Source organism: Salmo trutta, chromosome 13 (genome assembly GCF_901001165.1).
Source record: "Salmo trutta chromosome 13, fSalTru1.1, whole genome shotgun sequence".
Classification (NCBI taxonomy): Eukaryota; Metazoa; Chordata; class Actinopteri; order Salmoniformes; family Salmonidae; genus Salmo; species Salmo trutta.
This window is the reverse complement of record NC_042969.1, coordinates 17,634,789-17,656,351: the sequence shown is the minus strand read 5'-3', so window position 1 is coordinate 17,656,351 and position 21,563 is coordinate 17,634,789. Positions and strand designations below refer to the sequence as shown.

The window sequence follows — 21,563 nt, the reverse complement described above, 5'->3', positions numbered from 1 at the left end:
AGAGAAACATAAGCTGTGTAACTCACCAGAGAAACGTAAGCTGTGTAACTCACCAGAGAAACAGCTGCTGTGTAACTCACCAGAGAAACATAAGCTGTGTAACTCACCAGAGAAACGTAAGCTGTGTAACCCACCAGAGAAACAGCTGCTGTGTAACTCACCAGAGAAACGTAAGCTGTGTAACTCACCAGAGAAACGTAAGCTGTGTAACTCACCAGAGAAACGTAAGCTGTGTAACTCACCAGAGAAACGTAAGCTGTGTAACTCACCAGAGAAACGTAAGCTGTGTAACTCACCAGAGAAACGTAAGCTGTGTAACCCACCAGAGAAACGTAAGCTGTGTAACTCACCAGAGAAACGTAAGCTGTGTAACTCACCAGAGAAACGTAAGCTGTGTAACTCACCAGAGAAACGTAAGCTGTGTAACTCACCAGAGAAACGTAAGCTGTGTAACTCACCAGAGAAACGTAAGCTGTGTAACCCACCAGAGAAACGTAAGCTGTGTAACTCACCAGAGAAACGTAAGCTGTGTAACCCACCAGAGAAACGTAAGCTGTGTAACCCACCAGAGAAACGTAAGCTGTGTAACCCACCAGAGAAACGTAAGCTGTGTAACTCACCAGAGAAACGTAAGCTGTGTAACTCACCAGAGAAACGTAAGCTGTGTAACTCACCAGAGAAACGTAAGCTGTGTAACCCACCAGAGAAACGTAAGCTGTGTAACTCACCAGAGAAACGTAAGCTGTGTAACTCACCAGAGAAACAGCTGCTGTGTAACTCACCAGAGAAATGTAAGCTGTGTAACCCACCAGAGAAACGTAAGCTGTGTAACTCACCAGAGAAACGTTAAAACTAAAACTAAACCACAACTCCACCCACTGACCTCTTTCTGTAGGGACTTTACTAAAACTATAATCACTGGTTAGGCTAAATTAAAAAAGGATAAAAGAAATGTAAATAGGGGAAAGAGGCCACAGTCTCTCCACATGAATCATCAAAACTAGAGCACAGGCAGCCATCTTGGAAACCCAGAGCTACATAATGAGTCAGTGAACAGAGAGGTGTCCTCTGTATACTGTATGTGGACAGATTTTCAACAGAATATAACTTTCCATCCACACCCCGAGAACATAGAGTGGAATGGTATTCTTAACAAGTGCTCTGGGAATGAGGTTTGGGAATGTTTGGCCAGAGCTGCTGCCACAGGCGTACAGACGTCCACACAGGGCGAGGCCATGGTTGTCTTGTGACTCAGAAGCATGGAACCAATCAAGGTTCAGAGGACAACAGGAAGTGAGAGGTCGAGCGCTGACTCTGGAATTCCTGTTTTTCAGCTTCTGCTTTACTCTTTGACTGATTCACCCCCTCTTCTCCCTTTCCTTCCCTCTGTTCTATCCTCCCCCCTGTCCCTCACACCCCTCCTCTTTTCCAGCCCCTCTCTCTTCCGCTCTCGGTCATCCTGTTCCCTTCCACTTCCTATCTCACTATTCCATTACTCTATTTCCATCTGTCGTTACTCTCCTCCTCTCCATCTGTCTACTCTAAACCTTCCCCTCTATCTCCCTCCAATCTCTGCCCTCCAATCTATCCATTCCCTCTCTCCCTCCAATCTCTACCCTCCAATCCATCCATTCCCTCTCTCCCTCCAATCTCTGCCCTCCAATCTATCCATTCCCTCTCTCCCTCCAATCTCTACCCTCCAATCCATCCATTCCCTCTCTCCCTCCAATCCCTGCCCTCCAATCCATCCATTCCCTCTCTCCCTCCAATCTCTACCCTCCAATCCATCCATTCCCTCTCTCCCTCCAATCTCTACCCTCCAATCCATCCATTCCCTCTCTCCCTCCAATCTCTACCCTCCAATCCATCCATTCCCTCTCTCCCTCCAATCTCTACCCTCCAATCCATCCATTCCCTCTCTCCCTCCAATCTCTACCCTCCAATCCATCCATTCCCTCTCTCCCTCATTCTCTCAGAGCACAGTGCTTCCCTGCTGATCTTGTTTAGTAATTGAAAGTCAGAAAGAGAGGGAGACCTAATTTCCTAGCCTTGGGTCAGATGAAATATTAAATCTCTCCTCTTCTCCTTCATTTCCTCCTCTAGCTGGATGACACAGTAAGGAGGGCCCCTTCACCACGTCCTAAAGAGAAGGATGAGGCTCAACAACACTAGGCTTTAGGAGAAATACTGCATTGTTACGTGACTTAGTCAATCTAGGTGAGCAGGCTCAAGACTGGATGTTAAAGATAGTATCATAACCATGAATTGAATTCTCCATACAATATGGTAAGCTAACTCAATAAAGACAACCATCTTTGGATAAAACCTTCACCGCCACTGGTTATAACCTAGTTCGTATAGACCTCAAATTTTCAGAAACACCTGTGATATGGCTAATAGAGTTATCTCACCAATACCCTGCCTTCTGCCCCCTGGTGCCCTCACCTCATTGGCTGAGTTCATTAGGTGCTTCCTGTTGAGTGTCATACTGAGTGTGTTGTTATGGCTCATCATGGGTGTCTTGACAAACATGAAGTCACTGCGGCTGGAGGTGGTGGAGTAGCAGGGTCTGTATGTTCGTGTTCCTGGGGGGTCCTGAGCCCCTCCCACCACCTCCATGTAACGGATGGGTCCATCTGTGTTGAGCTGCAGGTGGAGGTCCTTGTTGGGCCTCTGATGGTAGGCCCTGCTGGGCCGGTAATGGCTGTAGCAGCAGCCGGTCCCTCCATGGTCGCTGCGGTGGCGGAGGCATCGGACCATGAGGATGAGGAAGGTGAGGAAGGACACGGCCGAGACGCAGGCCAGTGAGATGATGAGGTACAGGGTGATGTCAGACATCCCAGTCCGCCGCATCACCGACGTCTTCCGGTTGTCCATGGGGGTGGCGCTGGCGCCCTTCTCCTCCACGGTTACCGTAATGGCCACAGTGGTGGAGAGAGTAGGTTCGCCGTTGTCCTGGATGACCACGATGACGTCATAGGCGGAGCCACCCTCCTCCTCAGCTAGCTTGCGAGTGGTGCGGAGCTCGCCGGTGTGGGGCGTGATGAGGAACAGAGCAGCGTGAGGCCCGGGGGCGATGGAGTAGAACAACCAGGCGTTATGACCACTATCAGGATCCACCCCCAGCAGTTTATTAATGAGATGCCCTGGCCCAGCCGACTGCGGCACACTGAGCTGCAGCACCGTGTCCTGGGGGAAGGGGGGGTACACGATGAGGGGCGCGTTGTCGTTAAGATCCACTACGAACACATGCACCGTGACGTTGGCGGTCCGGGGCGGCGCCCCGGCGTCTCGGGCCTGCACCTCGATGCGGAAGGCGTTGAGGGTTTCATGGTCCAGGGAGCGCATGCTATAGATGTGGCCAGTCTCTGGGTTGATGTAGACGTATGAGGAGATGGGTGAGCCCTGGACCATGCTGGGCAGGATGGAGAAGGAGACGCGGGCATTGTCCCCTATGTCCGGGTCAGAGGCCATCACCATGGCGATGGGGGTGCTGGGGGCGTTGTTCTCGGGGACGTCCACTGAGTAGGAGGGCTGGGAGAACGACGGAGCGTTGTCATTCACGTCTGACAGCTTGACCACGAAGGTCGTACGCGACGACAGGGGAGGGGAGCCAGCATCGGTCGCCATGATGACCACGGTGTAATCAGCCATGGTCTCTCGGTCCAGGTTGCCGGAGGTAATGAGGTTATAGTGCTCTCCAAAGGCGGAGTTGAGTTTGAAGGGCAGGCCAGACTGGACCTTTAATGTTACCTTGCCGTTCTTACCAGAGTCCAGGTCCCTTGCGCTGATGAGGGCGATAACTGTGCCCGGTGCTGCGTCCTCCTGGATAGGACTGGTCAGTGACGTCAACATCACCTCCGGAGAGTTATCATTCACGTCAGTGACTTCAACTTTGATGTTACAGGATGCTTCCATGGCGGGGGTTCCCCCATCCCTGGCCTGCACAGTGAGGTGATACTCATTCGCTGTCTCATAATCCACGTGACCATTCACACGGACCTCACCGGTTTTCGAATCCACGCTGAATAGCTTGAGCACCCGGTCCGGCGTGTATTTACTAAACAGGAAGGAGATCTCCCCGTTCTGAGCATAATCCGCGTCGGTCGCGTTCAGTTTCGTTACTAAAGTGCCCTTTTCAACATTCTCCAACACGCTAACCTTTTTCACCGACTTGTCAAAGACGGGCGCGTTGTCATTGACGTCCAGAATTTTAATGAGTAGAAGAGTGGAGCCAGACTTCTCTGGCTGTCCCCCGTCGAGGGCAGTAAGCAACAGGCGAAACGAGGCCTGCGTCTCCCTATCCAAAGCATTCTCTAAAACTAACTCCGGGAACTTACTCCCGTCACTTTTCGTTTCCACATTCAAAACAAAGCGGTCGTTAGGTGCGAGGTGATAAGTACGCAGAGAGTTGATACCCACATCTGGATCGTGCGCACTCTCCAGTCGGAACCGGGTGCCCGGCGCGGCCGCCTCTGATATCTCCAAGGAAATATTCTTAGTGGAAAACTGCGGCGCATTGTCATTCACATCCACAATATCCACAAGAACACGATGTATCGCTAAAGGGTCCTCGAGTACAATCTCAACATGTAGTGAACATGTTGCACTTAATTCGCACATGTGTTCCCTGTCAATTGTCTGTCTAATAATAAAATCCCCAGTCGCCTGGTTCACCTCGAAGTACTGCGCGTTAGATTCCGAGACCACCCGCAATTTTCTCTTAATTATCATTTGAACGGTGAGACCCAAATCCTTAGCGATATTCCCGACCACAGACCCCGGCCGGAGCTCCTCTGACACCGAGTAACTAAGCTGGGCGGTCGCGCCCATGAGGCACGCCAGGGAAAACCATAGCCTCAGCACGGGCCACCCTCCGCAGTGCTTCCTCTGTCTGGATTCCATTATGAGAGGGGTTCGGGGGATGGAAAAAGTTAAAAGTTCCTCTTTACCGTAACTAATCCATAGTTTCGTGAAAACGACGGTACCAGGCTGTTGGTAAACACTTCCGTTTCAGAAAAAGTGCGGCGGGAAGTATATAAGTAATCATGACGCCCTAATTGTTATATGTAAAATAAAGAGGAAAGTTAAATTGTATGAAGGCTAAAACTCTCCCCAGTCTGTCTCCTCTGCTCCGCTCCTCTTGGGCGGGGACACAGACACAAAGACCCGTTTCCTATTGGCCGAGAACCCGGGACTTGCTCCCCATACAGAAACAACTCTTTCACAAAGCCGAGAGAGTGAAAACTTTTTAGAGGCACTTCTTTTGCACTAACAACCAAGTTACCGACACGTTACAGGCTAAATCCATTATTGTTTTAAGCAAAACAACTCTGAATGCACAACAGAAAGGCAACGGGAAGCGTAAAATACAATTATTGAGGTTTTTTTTTTAAGAAAGTGACTTATGCCTTTTCCAAGGGCATGCTGCACAGACCGGGACAAACAAGGGTAGGTATGAACCACAAGAGTAAGTATGAACTTGTTGCTATGTTTTGTCAACGAAAGGAACTTATTCCACTGAATATAGGCAACGTTAAAAAGGAAGCGATAAACTGATGGTCAAATTGCAATGATAGATTTAGCCGCAAGGTGGCATGTTTCCAAAGCGTTTCCTTTTCAGAAGTGTTGATAACGCTTGAACCATACACCATTATGTAACCTAGACTCGTCTTGACTAGGAGGCAGCAATGTCATTTATAACAAATACATTGGCCTACTTACAACAGGCCTACTTCAACAGTTAATAAATGGCATATGCACTTATTTACATTTGAGTAATTTAGCAGATGCCTTTATCCAGAACGATTTACTGTTAGATAACAAAAGTCACTTATCGTTTGATCCGGTGCAAATTAGTAGGCCTACTGTACTGACAAAATACTTTAATGAGAAATTACAGTGCTACGATATAGGCCTAAAGAAATCCATATAATTCACTGGTATGCTAAATGAAGTAATCAACGAAAGAGGGTTTAATAACTATTAACACAATTTGTCTGATGTAAATTCATATTTTGACAAATCATAATAGTCTTCAACATTTTCGTTATGAAGAAAATGTTTTACATGAAACCACAAGTCTACATTTTTTATGTAGTTGATAAGTGTTTAAAATGTATTATTTTTCGGAACTACTCGACAACCATATATGACATGCAGGTTAAGATTATCATCCCTTTCTCATAGGCTACAACGTTGAGGTGAATGTGCATACCGGTAAGCATGATTTGGCGCTAATACTATATAATATTAGGCCGACATTATTATATCATAAATTGCACCCTGGACAATTAAACGTCACAATACAGGCTAATGTTCATCATACACTCTCAGGGTGTGATGTCATAACTGATGGTGGATCTTCACTTACGGATTATAACATCATAGGCTACGTGAAAAATGAACTCTGAATTCTCCTGATAGGACGTCATATAGCACTAGAGTCAGGAATATTATGCGTCACAATGCTGTTGTTCACTGCTCACCTGCTGGCTCTCAAAGGTCCAGGCGCTGTCAGGTAAAGACGCGTCTAGGACGTTGATCATCTCCTTAAAGTCAGTGGTGCTGCTGGGCTTAACGAAGGTGAAATCACTGAACTCTGACATGGGAGAGAGACAGGACCTGAAGGACTGACTCTGAGACAACATGTCCCCTCCCAGGACCTCCACGTACTTAATAGGTCCGTCAGTGTTGAGCTGGATCTGCAGGTTTCTATTGGGGTTATTGTAGCCGTCCAAGTCGTCCAGTCTCATGCAGCAACTACCGCTGCTCCTGCTGTTTCTAACGCACTTGACCGCTAAGATGAAAAAAGTCACCAGAGACAGCATGGACACCGAGGCCAGAGAGAGGATCAAATACAGGGTGATTCTCCCGCTATTCTTTCCGGGCTCTGGCGCTTTCTGCCGGAGGTCCAAGATGGGTTCTTGGAACCCGTCCTCTACCAGTATGGCCACTGTGACCGTAGAAGACTGTACCGGTTCCCCGTCGTCCTTTATCTCTATAAGCAGCCTCTGAGAGGAGTCATCCTGCTCGGACACAGCGCGTTTAGTCCTCACCTCCCCTGTGTAAAGATTGACATTGAACAGAGACGCGTCTGTGGCCTCCGCTAGATTATACGAGATCCAGGCGTTATGGCCCGAGTCTGCGTCCACGGCCGTTACCTTAGTAACCAGGTGGCCTGCTTTAGCGGAGCGGGGCATCTTCTGGTGAGAGAGCGAGCCCAGGGCAGCGGAGGGGTAAATAACAGCGGGGGCATTGTCGTTCTGGTCCAGGATAAAAACATGGACAGTGGCGTTGCTGCTCAGAGACGGAGAGCCGTGGTCCTTTGCCTGCACCAGAATCTGAAACACCTTCAGTGTCTCATAGTCAAACGAGTGCATGGTGTAGATGCTGCCGTTATCAGAGTTCATATACACATAGGAGGAGACAGACACGCCCTGCACTTTGGAGTCTAGGATGGAGTAGGAGATCTTGGCATTATCCCCGAAATCCAGGTCAGATGCGGATACTGAGGAGAGCGTGGATCCTGGTAGTCCGTTCTCTTTTAAATAGACATCATAGGAGGACTGAGTGAATTTAGGGGGGTTGTCGTTGACATCAATGATACTGACAGGTATAGTTTTCTTGGTAGTCAGGGGAGGGGAGCCCGAATCAGTGGCTGTTATCTCAATATTATACTCTGAGAAGCTCTCTCGGTCTAAAACACCACTGGTGACCACTGCGTAATTATTAGAAAAGGACGGTTTCAGTTTAAAAGGATAGTGTCGCGGGAGCTGTAACGTTACGTTACCGTTATTCCCGGAGTCTAGGTCCCGGGCACTGATCAAAGCCACTACTGTGCCACTGGGTGCGTCTTCGCGCACAGGGCTCGGTTTAGAGGTGAGGACGATTTCAGGAGGGTTGTCATTAACGTCTACGACTTCTACCTGCACACTACAATGTCCCTCCATTTTAGGGGTGCCTTTGTCTTTCGCGCTGATGTCAATTTCAAAATGTACAGCACTCTCGAAATCTAATTCCCCCTTTAAAAACAATTTCCCGGTCACAGGATCAATCTCAAATACAGACAGCACGGAATCTGGTGTGTGCACACCGAACGAATACTCTACCTCCCCATTTTGGCCCTCGTCGATGTCTGTCGCTTTAGGTTGTAGTATTAAAGTACCCTTCCCGCTACTTTCACTTACATAAACTTTATACACAGTTTTTTCAAAAACGGGAATATTGTCATTATTATCAAGCACTGTAATGATTATTTGTGCCGTTCCGGATCTTATGGGATTGCCCCCATCAAGCGCTGTCAATAATAGCTGATGGACAACTTTTTTCTCTCTGTCCAGAGGTTTAGTCAAAACCAGTTCTGGCACTTTTCTTCCACCAGTGATTTCTTTTAATTTTAAAGTAAAACATTCGTCCTTACTAAGAGTATATGATTTTAGAGAATTACTTCCAACATCTGGGTCTTGTGCGCTTTCTAATGGAAAACGTACACCTGCCGCAGTAGATTCTGCTATCTCTAATGTATGTTGTTTTGAAGGAAAACTAGGGGAGTTGTCATTCATATCTTGTATTTCTACCTCAACGCGATACAACTGTAACGGGTTCTCAATGACAACCTGCAGAGGTAAAACGCAGCTGGCGCTTTGTCCACATAAAGTCTCTCTGTCTATTCTCTCATTGACGACCAGCTCGCCCTTCCCTGCATCCACACTGAAGTACTGCTTACCAGCCTCAGAAGCGACACGCAGTTTACGGTCAAATATCTCAGATAGTCCCAACCCCAGATCTTTGGCTAGATTTCCTACCACAGAGCCCTGTTTCAGTTCCTCCGGGATGGTGTAGCGAGTCTGTCCGTCTATTGTACTCCACAAGAGAAAGAAATTATGCCACCAAAGAGCCAGCCATCCCCAGTCTCGGTATCCCATTCTCTTTGTCATCTCTGATCCGTTATAACACAATTCCCACTTAAATACTGTCCAGAACAAAGAGTTTCATATCAAAACACATCTCCAGAATGTATATTCCATTTAGCATTTTTTTTCCATAAATGTTTTATCACGATATGGACGTTGTGTTTAGAGTATATAGTCTTTCCGTGTATGTAAGCGCATCCCTCTCTCTCCTCCAGCTCAGAGTAGTGTAAGGGTTACTGTGCTGAGGCTGGGGGAGGGAGTAGATCTCTTTTGACAGTTCTGCACACTATTGGTGCACCGCGTACATCTCTAACACCCAATGAGAGGCCAACAGTACAGACCTCTTAAAGCCACAGCAGTCACACTACCCACGCGCTCTAACTGACAGCACACAGAGAGAGTACCATTATCCCGTGCAATGATATAGTGTTCATATTGATGTACAACATCCTATGGGCAGCCAAGAGGTAAGCCTATGACTCAGAATGTGTAAAGGTGTGAACCAGGATGGAAAATAAAATATTCTATTGCTCACAGACTTCATCCAAAACAGTCATTCTAAAAAGAGCCCAGTGGAAGGAAATACTTTTTTTTACTACTAAGTTTATATAAACTATCAAATGAGCTGCAATCAATCATAAAAATACCAGCAATTGTACAATTAAAAAATGTACAACAACTGTAAATATATTTCTCTGTTAGCCTGCCATGAGCCCACAAAATCCCACCGTTGATTCCGAGGGGGTGTCGCCGTCCACACTGGTGGTGCTGAAACCCGTCAGCCCCCATTGCGTGGTCAGATACCAGAGCATCTTCATTATGTTAATCAGGGTCACAATACAACTACCACCACGTTTAACACCCACAGAAACATTATCTCTCAGAGTCACTGATGATTATGACCAGGGGATTCCTGGGCTTTTTCTAATCATCCGTTGGAGAGAGCTGCCTACGTCAGCAGTTCAATATTAAGAGTAACCAGCTGATAATAGTTTTTACATAATTGTATTATGAAAAACTGAAACCATGATTTCGATTCATATTATTGTAAGGTTTTTCACTGCGCCTACTTCCTCTAATACATGACAAAATACTGAGCATAAACTATGCGCTAGCTACACAATATTCTTATTCAATCTAAACAACCACCCAAAACAACAGCTATGATTTCTGGAATGAAAGACACCAGTGGAGGTTATTTTGTTACGTATTCTTCTAATGGTGATTAATGACGTCACTAAACAGTCTACATTCGAACATCATGATTGTCACAATCAACTACCGTTCACTGCTCACCTGCTGGCTTTCAAAGGTCCAGGCGCTGTCAGGTAAAGACGCGTCTAGGATGTTGATCATCTCCTTAAAGTCAGTGGTGCTGCTGGGCTTAACGAAGGTGAAATCACTGAACTCTGACATGGGAGAGAGACAGGACCTGAAGGACTGACTCTGAGACAACATGTCCCCTCCCAGGACCTCCACGTACTTAATAGGTCCGTCAGTGTTGAGCTGGATCTGCAGGTTTCTATTGGGGTTATTGTAGCCGTCCAAGTCGTCCAGTCTCATGCAGCAACTACCGCTGCTCCTGCTGTTTCTAACGCACTTGACCGCTAAGATGAAAAAAGTCACCAGAGACAGCATGGACACCGAGGCCAGAGAGAGGATCAAATACAGGGTGATTCTCCCGCTATTCTTTCCGGGCTCTGGCGCTTTCTGCCGGAGGTCCAAGATGGGTTCTTGGAACCCGTCCTCTACCAGTATGGCCACTGTGACCGTAGAAGACTGTACCGGTTCCCCGTCGTCCTTTATCTCTATAAGCAGCCTCTGAGAGGAGTCATCCTGCTCGGACACAGCGCGTTTAGTCCTCACCTCCCCTGTGTAAAGATTGACATTGAACAGAGACGCGTCTGTGGCCTCCGCCAGATTATACGAGATCCAGGCGTTATGGCCCGAGTCTGCGTCCACGGCCGTTACCTTAGTAACCAGGTGGCCTGCTTTAGCGGAGCGGGGCATCTTCTGGTGAGAGAGCGAGCCCAGGGCAGCGGAGGGGTAAATAACAGCGGGGGCATTGTCGTTCTGGTCCAGGATAAAAACATGGACAGTGGCGTTGCTGCTCAGAGACGGAGAGCCGTGGTCCTTTGCCTGCACCAGAATCTGAAACACCTTCAGTGTCTCATAGTCAAACGAGTGCATGGTGTAGATGCTGCCGTTATCAGAGTTCATATACACATAGGAGGAGACAGACACGCCCTGCACTTTGGAGTCTAGGATGGAGTAGGAGATCTTGGCATTATCCCCGAAATCCAGGTCAGATGCGGATACTGAGGAGAGCGTGGATCCTGGTAGTCCGTTCTCTTTTAAATAGACATCATAGGAGGACTGAGTGAATTTAGGGGGGTTGTCGTTGACATCAACGATACTGACAGGTATAGTTTTCTTGGTAGTCAGGGGAGGGGAGCCCGAATCAGTGGCTGTTATCTCAATATTATACTCTGAGAAGCTCTCTCGGTCTAAAACACCACTGGTGACCACTGCGTAATTATTAGAAAAGGACGGTTTCAGTTTAAAAGGATAGTGTCGCGGGAGCTGTAACGTTACGTTACCGTTATTCCCGGAGTCTAGGTCCCGGGCACTGATCAAAGCCACTACTGTGCCACTTGGCGCGTCTTCGCGCAACGGACTCGGCTTGGAGGTAAAAATGATTTCAGGAGGGTTGTCGTTTACGTCAACTACCTCCACCTGAACACTACATTGTCCCTCCATTTCCGGAGTGCCGTTATCTTTTGCACTGATATCAATTTCATATGTAGCAGCATTTTCGAAATCTAATTCTCCTTTCAAAAATATCTCCCCTGTGTCTGAATCAATGTCAAATATAGAAAGCACAGCACTGGGGGTGCGCTCACCAAATGAATACTTCACCTTCCCATTTTGAACATCGTCTATGTCTATCGCTTTAAGTTTGACCATAAAAGTACCTTTTGGACTATTTTCGTTTATGGAAACTTTGTACAATGCCTTTTCAAACACTGGAAAATTGTCGTTTACATCAAGCACTGTAATAGTTATCTGTGACGTCCCGGATCTGACAGGACTCCCCCCATCTAATGCAGTTAATAGTAGCTGATGGACAGCTTGTTTCTCTCGATCTAGAGGTTTTTCTAATACTAACTCTGGGGCTTTTCTTCCATTACTAAGGTCTTTTACCTTTAAACTAAAGCACTCGTCTTTACTAATAGTGTAATACTTGAGTGCGTTACTTCCCACATCTGGGTCCTCTGCGCTCTCCAAAGAAAATCGTCTGCCTACAACAACAGATTCTGCTATTTTCAACGTGAGTTCCTTTGTTATAAAATTTGGTGAATTGTCATTTATGTCTCGTATTTCCACCTCAATTCGATACAACTGTAACGGGTTCTCAATGACAACCTGCAGAGGTAAAACGCAGCTGGCGCTTTGTCCACATAAAGTCTCTCTGTCTATTCTCTCATTGACGACCAGCTCGCCCTTCCCTGCATCCACACTGAAGTACTGCTTACCAGCCTCAGAAGCGACACGCAGTTTACGGTCAAATATCTCAGATAGTCCCAACCCCAGATCTTTGGCTAGATTTCCTACCACAGAGCCCTGTTTCAGTTCCTCCGGGATGGTGTAGCGAGTCTGTCCGTCTATTGTACTCCACAAGAGAAAGAAATTATGCCACCAAAGAGCCAGCCATCCCCAGTCTCGGTATCCCATTCTCTTTGTCATCCCTGATCCGTTATAACACAATTCCCACTTAAATACTGTCCAGAACAAAGAGTTTCATATCAAAATACCTCTCCAGAATGCATATTTCATTTAGCATTTTTTCGTTAATTTTGTATCACGATAAGGATGTGTTTAGAGGATGTTGTATCTCCGTGTGTATGACTGCTCCCCCTCTCTCCTCCAGCTCAGAGTAGTGTAAGGGTTACTGTGCTGAGGCTGGGGGAGGGAGTAGATCTCTTTGTACAGTTCTGCACGCTATTGGTGCACAGCGTACATCTCTAACACCCAATGAGAGGCCAAAATAACAGACTTTTTAAAGGCAGAGCAGGAGCTGTCCAAGCGCTCTGACACAGCACACAGAGAGAGAGTGAAGGACTGTATTTTCCATTGAACAATAATACACTGTCTATATTGATGTGAAAAATATTATGGAAAGTCCAGAGGTAGGTTATACTTAAGAATTCATAAATGTGTGAAGCAGCGTCGGAAATATAGTGTGACTTTGCGCACAGATACCAACACATTGGCATTCCAATAGAGCCCCTTGCTTGGAAGAAAATACATTTGACTAGATCTCTTATAGTTTACATAAAATAATAATTGAGTGGCAGAAAAAATACATCAAAATATCTCTAAATTCGGTGACCCAGTTATTCATTATTTATCAACCGACCTTTGTTCTGAATCTAAAATAACAAGCATTGATGTGTGCAATGTTGAAACAAAAGAGTGGTGCTGCTGGGCTTAACGAAGGTGAAATCACTGAACTCTGACATGGGAGAGAGACAGGACCTGAAGGACTGACTCTGAGACAACATGTCCCCTCCCAGGACCTCCACGTATTTAATAGGTCCGTCAGTGTTGAGCTGGATCTGCATGTGTTTCTGTGTCACACAGGAGGAGACAGACACGTCCTGCACTTTGGAGTCTAGGACGGAGTAGGAAATCTTGGCACTATCCCCCGGGTGTGGATCAGTAACGGAGATTGAAAATAATATTTTCCCCGGTGTGTAATTGTCTTTTACATATACTGGGTAGGAAGGCTGAGAGGATAGCGGTAGATGGTCATTCACATCCAACACATCAACAGTGATAGTTTTCTTGCTGGATAGAGGTTTTTTTCCTGCGCTGATCTCTATACTGGGAGTGACGCTCACTGTCAAGAGGTGCGTTAGTTACCAGTGCATAATGCTTGGATACGGACGGGTTCAATTTGAATGGAGACGTTGGGGACACGCTCAACCTCACCTTCCCATTGTCTCCTGAATCTGGGTCTTTAGCGCTTGTCAGAGCTGTCCCCTTCCTGAATCTGGGTCTTTAGCGCTTGTCAGAGCTGTCCCCTTCCTGAATCTGGGTCTTTAGCGCTTGTCAGAGCTGTCCCCTTCCTGAATCTGGGTCTTTAGCGCTTGTCAGAGCTGTCCCCTTCCTGAATCTGGGTCTTTAGCGCTTGTCAGAGCTGTCCCCTTCCTGATAGGCGAATCCTCCGGAACAGTAGTACTTAGAGACGTCACAATGCTCTCTGGGATGTTGTTATTTTAAGTTGAACACCACAATGCCCATCCATCTCTGGGTTGCCTTTGTCTTTAGCAATAACGTCAAATACATGTGAATACGTTTTTTCATTATCTAGTTCACCTTTTACGATAATTACCCCAGATAAATGGTGCATTTCAAATAATGTTGCCACTGAGTCTGGCGTTTGATCGACAAAGACCTACTCGATATCCCCATTACGTTCTTCATCTGGATCTGTCGCTTTTACGCGTAAAATCACAGTGACATGAGCAACAATTTCGTTAACACTAGCATCGTAAAGCTGTCGCTCAAACAGTGGTGCGTTGTCGTTAATATCAAGCACCCTAATACTAGTCTCAGAGGTTCCTGAACGTACTGACCCCCCCCCCCCCCAGATCTCAATGTACAGTTCTGCACGCTATTGGTGCACAGCATCTAACATGAGTTAAACATCAGGATTTAGCTGTCATTTATAGCTACAGTGAAAATATCAGCACGTGGGAAACCGATGAAGCACCATAGCAATTCAACATGGGGAAAGAACAGTACTCCATTTCATGTGTAATACTAGTAGTACTGCTACTATACAATTTACATTACTCACTATTAGTAGCCGATAATGATCTTTTACCATTATCAGCTGGTGAAGGTTCTAAATGTTCTTATTAAATTGTTATAAATAAATTCCAGATGGAATACTAGTATGTGCACAGCTGTACTGTAAATAATTGCAGAGTTAAAAGAGGTATTATGGGTTGTAAAGTGGTGGTTCTAAAACTCTAGGTATCATACAGTGTATCTCCACGGTCTCAATGCTTCCTGGTGTCTGTGTGGGAGACAAAGGCTCTCGGTTGCCGTCCTGTGGTAACAGAAAGCAAGCGCAGCCTGAGCACGTCATCAGAGCAACACACGTGGCTCCGAATAAAAATACATTCCACAAGCCGTCTTAAAAATATCTGCATGAGGTCTGTAGAGCAAATGAAAAGAGAGGGGGAGCGGAGATCGCTCTCCCACACACTCCACTAGCCTATTTCCATTACATTAACTAATTAGCTGAAAGCTTAATAGACCGCCCTAATATTTTGGATTTGGACATATTCTATCGACACTTTTGTTTTGGTCGACCACCAATCGGGTCTCCGAGATTAAAGGGTTGCGCGATTTCGTCATCCCTCAAGGTCTGCCTAGCAACACTGGCATCTGACGGAATTATTTATATCCGCAATGAAAAAAAAGCAAAACCTCCAGTGAAAATGAACGCTATATTATTATACAAATCACAAGCCGTAGCTTACATCATATCACAATAGTGCAACGAATGTATCTAAATATGAAAAGAATATATCAGCTTTGCTATTAGATAATCCGAGTTTGACAGAACGACGGAGGTCGGTAGAGAGAGCGAGAGAGGGAGGGGGAACGCGCTTCCACTGAGCTCTGAAGCGCGTTTCAGCACCACACGGGTGGACAGCTCGCGCTGCTGCTGAAATGTGGGCGACCGCGTGGTGGCTGCTGCACAGACACAGTCTGAGTCCTTCCCAAACAAAGACTTTCGAAAACACAACCACAACATACCCTTGCTAACCTCCTCTTCTCTCTCGATTCAAACAGAAAAACGTTCTGCCTTAATAAACAATCCAAATATTTTCCAATAACATAATTTTGATCGAGCAAATCATTTTGTTTTATAAACCTATTATTTTAAATGCACTGCCAAATCGGGTGCCGAAAGCAGTAGGCTACCTACGCCACAACATACTTACGTCTAAAAACATTTAGTAACGTAGGATAAACATCGTGTTTGAACATCCATCATACTCTGATCGTTGTCAGATTTGTTCTGACGTGCCAACACGGAGTCACTACAGAGATTTAGTCATCTATATGTCCTTATAGACTCTCTCTACATTGCAACGCTTTCAAACGTATCTGCCAACATAGAATCTGGTATCCACACATCATCCACCCATATAATGAAAGGCTCCAGCCTTATATTCAGTCCCTTTCCTTTGTTTGGAACTGTGGATTGCATGGCAATGTATAGTTTATTATGTGCAAATGATATACAGTCCATCTTCCCAGCTACTGGTGGAATAACACTCAGTGCTGGGTGCCACTGTATGTGGATCATAAAGGTGCTTCGTTGTCTTACTCTGTCCGTTTCTATGAGGTCATTTCAGTCAGTCAGGTCATGGAGGTGTGATGGTGGAGTCCTTCTAACTTAAAGTATTTCTTACCTTATTTGGAGAGCCGGGTGAGTAACAGAAGACATGTCCGCAACAGCAGCAAAGGAGAGACATGGAAGAGAAGAACAGAGAGACAAAAGAGACGTGGGTTAGCACACAAAGTGTGTCTTGGGACAGACACATCCCTGATACTTACCGGTCACCTTACGACGGCAATGTAGCCTTGATTGACTCCAGAGTGGGTGAGAGTGATGATATGCACTGTGAGACCTGTGACTTTTGGCCAAATGATGATGTTCCCAGAGACGATCTGCTATGTCAACTGTTTGTGTGCGTCAAAGAAAGGTGGGCTAATATCAAAACAATACAAATAAGTAATTTGTCTGCTATATGTGAGGTGTGCTTCTTTGTTCACACACACAGAGAGACAGAGAGACAGAGAGACAGAGAGAGAGAGAGACAGAGAGAGAGACAGAGAGACAGAGAGAGAGACAGAGAGAGACAGAGAGAGAGACAGACAGAGAGACAGAGAGAGACAGAGAGAGCGAGAGAGAGACAGAGAGAGAGAGACAGAAAGAGACAGAGAGACCAGGTCACCACAAGAATCTGAAGTCAAATGTCTACTGCTGATGATCTGGTGCTTCTGTCATCAACCAAGGAGGACCTACAGCAGTACCTAGATCTTCTCCTCAGATTCTGTCAGACCTGGGCCCTGACAGTAAATCTCAGTAAGACCAAAATAATGGTGTTCCAAAAAAGGTCTAGTTGCCAGGACCACAAATACAAATTCCATCTAGATACTGTTGCCCTAGAGCACACAAAAAACTATACATACCTCGGCCTAAACATCAGCGCCACAGGTAACTTCCACAAAGCTGTGAATGAGCTGAGAGACAAGGCAAGAAGGGCCTTCTATGCCATCAAAAAGAACAGAATTCCACATACCAATTAGGATCTGCCAAAAAATACTTGAATCAGTTATAGAACCCATTGCCCTTTCATGGTTGTGAGGTCTGGGGTCCGCTCACCAACCAAGAATTCACAAAATGGGACAAACATCAAATTGAGACTGCATAAATATCCTTTGTGTACAACATAAAACACCAAATAATGCATGCAGAGCAGAATTAGGCCGATACCTGCTAATTATCAAAATCCAGATAAGGGCTGTAAAATTCTACAACCACCTAAAAGGAAGCGATTCCCAAACCTTCCATAACAAAGCCATCACCTACAGAGAGATGAACCTGGAGATAAGTCCCCTAAGCAAGCTGGTCCTGGGGCTTTGTTCACAAACACAAACAGACCCCACAGAGCCACAGGACAGCAACACAATTAGACAATTAGTTTAATGAAAAAACAAAAAGATAATTACTTGACACATTGGAAAGAATTAGCAAAAAACAAACTGAGCAAACTAGAATGGTATTTGTCCCTAAACAGAGAGTACACAGTGGCAGAATATCTGACCATTGTGACTGACCCAAAAACAAGGAAAACTTTGACTATGTCCAGACTCAGTGAGCATAGCCTTGCTATTGAGAAAGGTCGCCGTAGGCAGACCTGGCTCTCAAGAGAAGACAGGATATGTGCACACTGCCCACAAAATGAGGTGGAAACTGAGCTGCACTTCCTAACCTCCTGCCAAATGAATGACCATATTAGAGACACATATTTCCCTCAGATTACACAGACCCACAAAGAATTTGAAAACAAACCGATTTTGATAAACTCCCATATCTACTGGGTGAAATACCACAGTGGGCCATCACAGCAGCAAGATTTGTGACCTGTTGTCACAAGAAAAGGGCAACCAGTGAAGAACAAACACCATTGTTAAATACAACCCATATTTTCCCTTTTGTACTTTAACTATTTGCACATCGTTACAACACTGTACATAGACATCATATATTTGAAATGTCTTTATTCTTTTGGAACTTCTGTGAGTGTAATATTTATTGTTAATTTTTATTGTTTATTTCACTTCCGTTTTTTTTTATCTAGTTCACTTGCTTTGGCAATGTAAACAAATGTTTCCCATGCCCATAAATGTGATTGAATTGAGAGGGTGGTTACAGAGGAGAAGACTTAATGAAAGAGAAATACAACACCCTTATTGACCCAGCCTCTCTAAAACAGGAGTGTGAACAGGGGAGTTGATCATCATCTGCATGTCCCAGCCAGGAGGCTGATAGCGCCATTTAAAGAGGACTGAGGGTGTGTCCAATATGGCTCCCTATTCCCTATGTAGTGCACTACTTTGACCAGAGTTCTATGGGAACCTGGTCCAAAGTAGTGCACTATATTGGGAATAGGCTGCCATTTCAGATGCAGTGAGTCCCTGGGGGAGAGGGGGGGGGGGTTCTGTCCCAGAGCTGCTGCAGGATAACATCACATTGCTGCAGTACAGGACGTTGCTATGCTGCAGAGGAACACAGGAACAGCAGGTGCACTCGAGGAGATGCCCAGGTATTATGTACTCTTTATTAATTACTTGCTTTCACGCTGTGCGTCTGATAGAGGAACAGAGCTGGTGGTACTGTGTGTTAGACATTGATAACCACTATGATACACACACAAGAATGCACATGTACCAGTCACTAGAAAATCAATGTATAGCCTGTGATCAAAGGACACAACATCTACAGAGCCTTGAGGGTTTAGTTTAGACAGCGTTTTCACATTCCTAGTCAGAGCAACAGGGAGGTGAAACCGTGAAAGGTATTCAGGGCAGGGCAGCGTCCATCTTACGGAAACAGAGAGGTAGAGCCTTCAATGTACCCCCACTCCACCCTGTCATACACCCTCTCTCCCACCAATCCAGCTCTGAGCCCAAGGACACTGCACCTCTGTGTCCTAAACAGGGGTGCGTCTGCCCTCTTTAAAGCCCACAGCTGCCTGTATCCTATCAGACAGCAGACACTGCATCTGCTGATGCCCCCCTGTGTACCGCACCACAATGGTACAGTCCTGACAGTGAGTCAGCTTGTTGCTACGGTAACACATCCCACCTCTCTTCCTGAGAGTGGAAAAAAAAGAAGTATGTAGAAAACAGAATGGAGAAGAGAGAAAGGAAGGGTGATAGGGTGTCTAAAAGGTTCCTCATACACTGTACAGCCCTCTCTTCTAATCATTCATCACTTACCAAGGCACCAATACAATTAGTAGCGTATCTAAGTTAAGAATGTACAGGCTTGTGGACAGCAGCAATAACCTACTGACCAGTTACATAAAGAGACCAGAGGGAAAAAGAGCTCCTCTGATAAACACAACACAGGTGTGACTTTGGACGCCCAAATGCGTCCATGGTATTATGCACACAGTACACCATGTTTTGGAACGAGCAGAGGAGATCTCGCTCTCCCTCTTCCTCTCGCTCTCTCCTCCAGCTCTCTCACACTCACTGAATCAGAACGGTGCAGCTGGAGAGGGGGAGGGGAGAGAAGCAGAGAAACAACGAGATCAGGAAGAAAAAGGAGAGGACCAACAAATCCAGAATGCCTTACAGAGGAAACAGCTCACCAACAGACAAACATACATGTTGAACCATCCCCAAAATGATTATCGCTGTCACCACTACTTTTATCCACGGACATCATCACTGGTAATGATCATGACAATAAGGACATTGAGACTATTAACGATAACCATCATTGTGATGACATTAACAATCATATTGACTACATGCAGTAGCCACTTAGTGCATACTAACTCTTTCTTCCTGCTACTGTTGTGTCAGGGCTCAGCCTGACTCCCAGCAAAATGGCTGCAGTGAGTCTATCCAGCCTGACAGATCAGAACAGCATCACACACCACTACCCACATGCCCTGACCTCAGGACTATCACCCAGTGTGTGTGTGCATCGCGGAGTGTGTATCATGTGAATGTCTGTGACTCAGACGGCGTCTAACAGTATGTGACGTACAAGACAATTCTGGCTGAGCCTTACTGTTACACTGGCCTGTATAATCTCTGGTGTAATCCTTTCCAGAGGAGGAGCGAGTCCAGACTCCATGGGCATCACTACTGGAACAGTAACACAAATAACACACAAACAAGCAGTGTATAAAAACCAATAGAAACACACCACACACACAACTCCATCTGGGGAATACAAGAGCACCTAGACCTAAGAGTAATATAACAGGTGAATGTGGTCCTTAATATACACTGAGTGTACAAAACATTAAGGACACCTTCCCAATATTGAGTTGCACCCCCATTCGTCCTCAGAACAGACTCAATTCGTCGGGGCATGGACACTACAAGGTGTCAAAAGTGTTCCACATGGATGCTGGCCCATGTTGACTCCAATGCTTCCCACAGTTGTGTCATGTTGGCTGGATGTCCTTTGGGTGGTGGACCATTCTTGATACACACAGGAAACTATTGAGCGTGAAAAACCCAGCAGTGTTGCAGTTCTTGACACACTCAAACCAGCGTGCCTGGCTCCTACTACCATACCCTGTTCAAATACACTTAAAAATGTTGTCTTGCCCAATCACCCTCTGAATGGCACACATACACAATCCATGTCTCAATTGTCTCAAGGCTTAAAAATCTTCATTTAACCTGTCTCCTCCCCTTCATCTACACTGATTGAAGTGGATTAAACAGGGGACATCAATAAGGGATCATAACTTTCACCTGGTCAGTCTATGTCATGGAAAGAGCAGGTGTTCATTATGTATGTATGTATGTATGTATGTATGTATGTATGTATGTATGTATGTATGTATGTATGTATGTATGTATGTATGTATGTATGTATGTATGTATGTATGTATGTATGTGCCCAGTTCCCTGCACATTGCTCAAAGGGCCAGGTCAGGCCAGGCCAGGTTAATACTCATAATGCCAATGACTGCTTTGAGCACCTGAGACTCAGTGTTCAGAGGACATCTGCCTCATCATCAGAGCCAAAACTGCCTCGCTTGTCTTCAGGCCTCTTCAGGCCTCTTCAGGCCTCTTCAGGCCTGCACACTGAAAGCACGTACACAACATGGCCCCCTTTTCATTCTAATTTTTGTCCATTGAATGTAGAGAGGCAAAGGAACCTTTGGCTGTAGACTATTGAGACAGCCTGGGACTATAAGACTGTAGGACTGTGCCCCTTGGCCTGTAGGATGGAAGGACTGTAGGACTGTTGGGCTGTAGGCCACTGCAGGGAAACAGGACACTCTTACTACCAGGCCA

General features: G+C 45.9%; 1 protein-coding gene across 21 annotated transcripts in view; it reads right to left on the bottom strand.

The window, feature by feature from the left end:
- Nucleotides 1-21,563, bottom strand: part of LOC115205349 (protocadherin gamma-C5) — a 203,381-nt gene that overhangs the window by 22,496 nt on the left and 159,322 nt on the right. The window contains exon 1 of one of the 21 annotated variants that reach the window (XM_029771230.1): nucleotides 10,212-12,872. The exons of 17 other annotated variants lie outside the window; for them this stretch is intronic. In XM_029771230.1, coding sequence (XP_029627090.1) covers nucleotides 10,212-12,662 — 2,451 coding nt within the window. In that variant the 5' untranslated portion in view covers nucleotides 12,663-12,872. Of the gene's footprint in view, nucleotides 1-2,445; nucleotides 5,114-6,488; nucleotides 9,428-10,211; nucleotides 12,873-21,563 lie in introns of those variants that run through there. 3 more of the 21 variants (XM_029771229.1, XM_029771227.1, XM_029771228.1) reach the window with 3 other exon arrangements.